A 7,699-nucleotide genomic window follows, 5' to 3' on the forward strand; every position below is an offset into this window, starting at 1 on the left:
GATTAATATAGAAATTTCATATTTTTCCGTTAAATTGGATGATTTCCATTCGTTGGCCAAATTAGTCCAAACCATGAGGGGGTTCTTTTGGAATTTTTAAACAATGAGGAGGTTTTATGAAAATAATTCAAACCATAAGGGAGTTTAGTGTATTTTACCCAAAAAGCTATTATGTGTTTACAAATTGATTTTTAAAATTATGGATAAGAAGTTAACTAACTCGCAGTGGTTTCCTTTCAATTCCTTTTGTAATCCAAATAAAATGCATGGATTCTGATTTCCTTTGGAACTCTTTTCTTTTCTTTTTCACTAGAGTTCTCTCCTTTACTTTTCTTCTCTTTCCTTCAATCCAAATGATGCCTAAGATTCAGTGCAAGTAAAATGAAATTAAAAGCTTACCTCCACCTTTTCGCTCTTACGGAAAGCCTTCTTTGCTAAAAACTCAATCACCCTCGAGAGTTTGGACACCTCTTCTCTCACATTGATTTCATCTAGATAAATATATAAGTAGGTTTGATCTATGCAGTGACTCATAACTTATTTTATTTTTTAGTTAGGTAAAATTTCTAAGATCATCATACAATACTCATTTTAACTCACTTTTACAATTTTTAAAGTATTATAGTGAGACAGATGCTACATAGGTGAAAAAAATGCAAAGGTACGGGTGACCTTACTTTTTGGGTTTGGTGGATAAAAATTAGGGTTCCCTATTTGGAAGATAGTTATGTGATTATCATCTACTTTTTTTTTCTGAAAAAAATTATATTCCCATTTTACCCTTAAATTGTAAGCATGTGAATTAGGTGTGCGCTTTTTAGTTGGAAAAGTGATTGAAAATCAGCTCTGGATTAAGCCATTAAGGAGCACAATTTTTTTTAATATCTAAGGGACTATTTTGATTGATTTTAAATATGAGAGACTAAAAAATATTTTCTTTTTTTCCTTGAAAACGTAAGGGACTATTTTGATGATTTTTTTGTTAAAAAATGTCAAAGGACAAATAAAAAGAAAAGAATTAATTGCAATTTGCACCTCTAATCTATAAGGGATAGCAATTCGCATAGAAAAATATTAATTTTAAGACTCTAACATAGTATGCTAATTTAGTACTAATTTACATAAATGGATTGCAAACTAATAACTTTGTATAGTCATTTTAGAATGAAAAGACTTTAATACATCTTAAAAAGGGTTTTCACACATGAAAATTAGAGGCCACAAAGTCTTTTCACTAAAAAAAATATTAAGAAAAATTCATTAATTTGCAACTGATTTGATCAACGTGTCATAAATTATGTCTTAAAATGTTAAAATTGATAGTTGAGAGGACAAAATGAAAACCTGGGATAGTTGAGGGTGCCTATCGCAATTAACCCAAAAGAAAACGGAAGACAGGGTTTAAGCGTTTAGTTGCAGAGAAGCCATAGCCAGAGCTAGTCAGGGGTTTAAGCTCAGAGAAACAGAGAAAGAGAAGAAAAAAAAAAACATAAAAAGAAACAAGTAAAAATGGGAGGAGTGAGAGATGGGATAGTGAAGAAAGGGAAAGGAATTTTATTGGGACAAATGGGATTCAACAAGGGAGGTGGAAACATCAACTGGTTCCCCGGTCACATGGCCGCCGCCACTAAAGCAATCCGCAGCCGCCTTAAGGTCTCCGACTTTGTCATCGAAGTTCGGGATGCCCGTGTAAGTTGTAATTGAACTGCCAACCCCTTTATTTCTGTTACTTGTTTCTTTTTTGTTTGGTTGTAATTTGTTTTCTTTTTTCGGTGAAATTATATTTACAGATACCATTGTCATCGGCAAATCAAGATTTGCAGCCAATGCTTTCAGGGAAAAGAAGGGTCATTGCTCTTAACAAGAAGGATTTGGCCAACCCTAACATCATGCATGTAAATGTTGTTTTGTTTTCTTTTTTTCCCGTAATTAGTAGTAACTAGTAACACATTGCGTCGGTGAACTTGTCTGAGCTCGTATTCTTGAAAATTTGGTTATGTTTTTGTATCGTATGTTCCGTTTTTTTTTTTTTTTTTTGCTTTTTCCTTTCTTTGGTTAAAATATGGTATCTAAATTAATTTTTTTGGGCTGTATATGATGATCTTGTTCTGAATTTAACATGTTTATCTCCTTAAGAAAGATGACTTAGTTGATTTGGCTAAATACATTTGTTTGAGTTTTTGGGGGAAGAATTGAAAAAGAAAAATATGGACACAACAGTATTCCCATATGGAAACAGCAAAAGACTTTTAAGGCTGCCTATGTAGTAGTTCTGTGCTTTCAGAAGTTACTGGACTTTTGGGGTGTTTGATGCTACTTAATGGCCTATGGTTCTGTCTGTCAACAGAGAATTCCATTGGCCGTTATAGTTTGAGGGCAAAAAAAGTTTTATTCTGATTATAAAGATGTTGCATAAGTTTTTTAAAATTGCTTTGACCTTCCCCAACAGTATCAATGTGAAGATGGGTTAGCTTTATGAGATCTCGGTATTATGATAAGATTGGCTTCTATTAACTCAGAGGGTTCTTGTGAAGGTAAAGAGATAAATACGGCGGATGTCTATGTGATCTACCCTTTAAAATTTTCTTACTTTTGGTTATTTACTTGCATGCTGAAATAATTGAAGAAATTGGAAAAGAGAAAGGGAGAAAAAAAGGTTGTCACCTTTCTTTTTACCCCTTTTCTGCTATTCTTTAGTTTGTTGGTATTATTACGGAGGACCTTGTAATAGCTTGTTTAGGTGGTCCAGTGAAGTGTGGTTTCAGTGATTTTGGTGTAGAGGCATGTATCAGTGCCCTTAAACTCCTGGTATAGGTAGTTTTTGTGAAAGATATTAATCATTTCATCTGAACTCGTTTTTGCATAAGAGATTCTGGCATAATGAAGACTGTTTGGTACCTTTGGAGTGATTTCTCTTTGTTTGGTGGATGCTGGATTTGTTTTAATGATTGAACCTGTTTGTTTTGGCTGTTGAAGCCCAAGTAGGGTGAAATTGACTGGTTTAAGTTCATGCAGAGATGGATCCGTTATTTTGATTCGTGTAAACAAGACTGTCTTGCAATAAATGCACACAGCAAAAGTTCAGTTCAACAGGTTTGTACTCTTTTTCCCCCCTCAAGTGCTTCTGTTCTTTAAACCTTTTTGAACTTTATAATTCATTACCATGGTATTTGTTCCTGAATGTGTTTGCTTTTGGTTATGATGCTTATTTACAGTCATTTTGTAAGCTTGGACCTAAAGCATCTTGTAAGGTTGGACCTAAAGCAAAGTCCTATATCACCTTAAACATTGTTTGTTGTTGTACTTGCAAATTTGGCTAAACAAAAAAATTTCAGATGGTTGGCTTTTACACATAGAATCAGAAATATCTTAGCTTAGAGAACCTATTTCTTTTTGCCGATTACTATGCTAATCACTAGGATGATTCTGTCCATTTAAATTCTGGAAAACCTGGAAGCAAATATTTAGAGAATATGCACTTAAACATTTTCTTGTGAAATTCCAAATCTACCCATCAGGTGATTATTATAACATCAACAAATGCTACTGTTTGTGGGTGTCCAATATGCATCACCAGTGCAATTGGTGAATATCTCTTCTTTGCAGTAGATAGGGATCAAACATTCTGCCGCTTTGACAAGAGAAGTTGTAACCATTTAATCAACATGAATAAATTATTGCATTTGAGACAGAGATGGAACGATTACTTTTATACCTCATTAGGAGTGTGTGTAGACTTCCTCTCATTTTGAGCCTTAAGGCAACCTTTTGCTTCATTTCTTTCAAAGACATAGGACGTCTTCAATGTAAATTTTGCTGTTCATCCAAACTTGTTTGCTCTCAATTTTGCTCTGACATTAAATGGTTTATGAAGCTTCTTGATCTTGTGGAGTTCAAACTGAAGGAAGTAATCTCAAGGGAGCCTACTCTGCTTGTAATGGTGGTTGGTGTTCCAAATGTTGGCAAGTCAGCCTTAATCAATTCAATCCATCAAATTGCATCCTATCGCTTTCCATGTGAGTTTTTTTTTAATGTTGTTTTCTGTCTCTAAACGTTTCCACTTTTACCAGTACTTTCAGGTTCCAAGTCTTCCTCCCCACCTCCCCCCCAACAAAAAAAAAATAGTGATGGTCCATTAGTAGAAAAGTAAGAAAACAAAAAGAAAAGAAAATCAATGAGTAATGATGGCCTCTGATTAATCTTAGTGCAGCATAAGACGAAGCGAGCTACAGTGGGACCATTGCCTGGAGTTACTCAAGATATTGCTGGATACAAGGTAGAGAAGCTCTAAAAAGCACTTTGAGGTCCTCATTAAAAAATTGATTAAGTAAACAATTCTGCAGCTTCATTAACATTGATATGTAGCACTGCTATGTAATACATTTTAGATTTAAATCTTTGCAGTCTTATTCTGTTAAAGCTTATTTTCCCTCATTGCGTTCTCTTCTTGGGGCACACACTGGCCATTTATATGCTAAGGAACATTAAAGCTTGGTGACTGAAATTGTAGAGTTTGTTATATTAGCTGTATGAGAGTTTTAGTTGAATGATTCTAGGACCAGAGATAGGAAAGGTGGGAAATAAGAATTTCTTGATAGATAAGTCATGAAATGATTACTCATGTTATGTACCATCTTTATGAGAGCTTGCCTAAGCAGCTATTAGCTATTTTTACATTTTTAAAGAGGTTTGAATATCTATTATTTTTCTTATCTCATACAACCATAATCTTGTAATTAAATGGATGAGTAGTTTGATGTTGTTACAGAATTCTATTTGACCATGAGAATTTACTCTTCTGCTTAAAGTTCACTCAGTCATCATCTATCTACACCTCTATTAGAACTGCAATATTGATCACATCTCATACTTCTTTTTGTCTTATAATGCATGTTGTGAAGTTTACTTGATCTACTCTTGATGCTGATTTGATTGCCTGCAGATTGCTCATCAGCCTAGCGTATATGTTTTGGACACTCCTGGAGTGCTCGTACCAAGTATTGCAGACATAGAGACTGGATTGAAACTAGCTCTTGCAGGTTAAGCCTATTTCCATGTTAAAACTTAGCCTTTCCTTTTTTAGACTGCTGGGCAGGTAAGTCCACATAGAGGAAAAACATAAGGAGAAGAAAGAACAGATGAGGAATGAAATGATTGAAGCTTCACTAAAATTTGATATACTGCTTGATTAAAGAGTTTTACATGTTGCCTCGACCCATAAATAAACAAAAGGTAAATAGATGTTAACAATCTTATAATTCTTACCAAACAAGACTGGTATTTGTGAACATGATTCCTTTAACTTCTTTTTGTAAATTTTATTGTTTGACTATGAGCATATGCAAGGTTTGGGAAACATTATTGATTTGTTTGGCTTCTCCTGTTTATTAAAGAATAAATTGGAAAGTTTCACTGCAGAAGAAAGCCGTAATTTGTTTTACTTCTCCTGTTTTCTCATTGTTTAATGTCCTGCAAAGCAAATTGGATCTGTTCCTAAGTGATTGTCTGTTGAATGAACAAATAGGACATGAATGTAGCTTGGTCTAGGAGGACCAGTCTGGACTGCCAATGTTGTTGTACTATATTCAACTTTAACTCAACTTAAAATATAGTAAAAAGATAAGTTGGTCAAAGCGAAAACAGAAGTCTCATATCAGTTCAATGTTCTCATTTTTCTTTACATCTTTTAGCCACATAGTATTCAAAGCAGGCATCCAAATGAAGTTGTATTTTTGCTGCACCCATCTTATCATTTGAAATGCTTATCCAATGTATGCCGCATTTGTTGAGTATTTAGATATGCAAACGCAGGCTCTGTTAAAGATTCTGTAGTTGGCGAAGAGCGTATTGCTCAATACTTGCTAGCAGTTCTAAATACTCGTGGAACTCCATTTCATTGGAAGCCCTTGTTTGGCAGAGTAACTGAGGGAGTCAAACCAGCACATGATGTCAAAGATCTTCTACCAAACAGGAGAAAACCCCAAAATAACTCTGATGTGCTTTATGTTGAGGTAACTCTTGACTTCTTGATCTCTCACAGAATGTGTCTCAAGCGAGTTCAAATGTGAAACCCAAAAAAAAATAAAAATAAAAATAGTAAAAAAAGAAAACTGGATTGCTCTTGTAAGTCCTATATTATACAAATACCATGTCAGTTAAATTCAGTTTAGCCCTCCAAAAATACATAAGTGCATCAATAAAGCAACTCAAACATAAATTATCTAAAATGGTAGGCATGTGGTGCACACCTACTATTGAAATTTTTTCTAAAAATCTATCCATCAACCCTTTTCATATTTTGCCTAGAATTCAATTTTGACCTGTGCAATCACCAAAATATGGTGACAGCTGCAGCACAACAGAACATTCCACTCAACCCAACCATGAAACTTACACCAGCACTAGGACTTCGGTGGCTCCCAAACTTTAATCACCAACAAATCAACCATAAATCCAACCAACCAGAGTCAGCATAGTTCAAAACTTGCAATAACTATGAATACATGAGAAGTTCAATCTTGGTATTCTGAGACACGATTTTGATAAATAAAATGCTCCACGTGGCATGAATTAGCTAGATCTGCTAGAATCTGGGTCAGAATATATAAGAAGATCCCCCATCCGCACCAGCCTCAAGATAGCAGACCACATTCTTACCTCCTAAACCTGTGATGCAATGGAACTCTGGTAACCGTAATGGAATTTCTAGGCCAGGAATATGAACCAAAGTTTGATGTTTTGGAGAAGAAATCTAAAAAGCTTGGGATTATCCAATTGACAACATTTGCATCTTTTACTGGGCTCTGTTGGAATTCACAACTATCATCCCCACTCAAATTGCTTTTGTTTTATTGCGCATCTGATAGTTTTTGGTTTATCCTTTACGAAGCATCATCTTAGAGTTGCCAAAAGAAAGGCACATGAGTCTACATCATCTTTGGTCTGTGACCCCCATCAATATGTACCTTGTTTCTTTATTCCCTAATTGAACAGTTCTAACTTTGTTGCTGGTAAACAGTAATTAACAGAATACAAGCAGCACAAGGCAATCTAAAAAAATACAAATTCATATCTTTATGAATGTTTTCTTTGCAGAATTATGTTACTGAAGTCAAACGTGTATTGTACACAACCTTGTCTGAATTTAAAGGTAGTTTGGAGAGTGAAGGGGACTTGGAGAACCTCATAGACCAGCAATTTGATATGCTCCAAACTGCGTTAAAGATACCTCACAAAGCATCAGAGGCGCGTACAATGGTATCTAAGAAATTCCTTGCTTTGTTTAGAATGGGAAAACTTGGTCCTTTCATCCTTGATGATGTCCCGGATATTTCTTGAGTCTGTTTCTTATAAACGTTCTTGTAGTAGATTTTCCAATTTTATTGGATGTCCTCCAAGGGACTCTTGTACTGTTAGATTTTGGTGCCCCCATCGTATACTGTACATGTAATTATTGTTGGCTAGGTACGGTGGAAATTGTAATTATGACACTTACAGAAAGGCTGTTTCTGAGCAAAGTTTCTGTGGATTCCTCAGATTTTCTATTTGCTGTTCATGAATTTGTTGTAAAAATTGTCCTCTGAACCATGTAGCTAGCCGTGGTTGAGGTTTAACCGAAGCTTGCATGGTGTGAAAACTAAGAGTCCTGTCATATTTGGTTGAATCACTCCAGTAAGCAAGAATTCAATTTTTCCTGTGT

At 34.9% G+C, this 7,699-nt stretch overlaps 1 protein-coding gene across 1 annotated transcript; it reads left to right on the top strand.

Moving 5' to 3' along the window:
* Nucleotides 1-1,394: 1,394 nt before the first annotated feature.
* Nucleotides 1,395-7,672, top strand: LOC113776040 (short integuments 2, mitochondrial). The gene is made up of 8 exons (XM_027321104.1): nucleotides 1,395-1,689; nucleotides 1,791-1,895; nucleotides 3,016-3,093; nucleotides 3,875-4,016; nucleotides 4,206-4,276; nucleotides 4,943-5,039; nucleotides 5,812-6,011; nucleotides 7,096-7,672. The coding sequence occupies exons 1-8, from the start codon at nucleotides 1,510-1,512 to the stop codon at nucleotides 7,336-7,338; spliced, it is 1,116 nt and encodes a 371-aa protein (XP_027176905.1). The 5' UTR covers nucleotides 1,395-1,509; the 3' UTR covers nucleotides 7,339-7,672.
* The last annotated feature ends 27 nt before the right edge of the window (nucleotides 7,673-7,699 follow it).

The sequence above is a fragment of the Coffea eugenioides genome, chromosome 6 (assembly GCF_003713205.1).
Source record: "Coffea eugenioides isolate CCC68of chromosome 6, Ceug_1.0, whole genome shotgun sequence".
Lineage (NCBI taxonomy): Eukaryota > Viridiplantae > Streptophyta > Magnoliopsida > Gentianales > Rubiaceae > Coffea > Coffea eugenioides.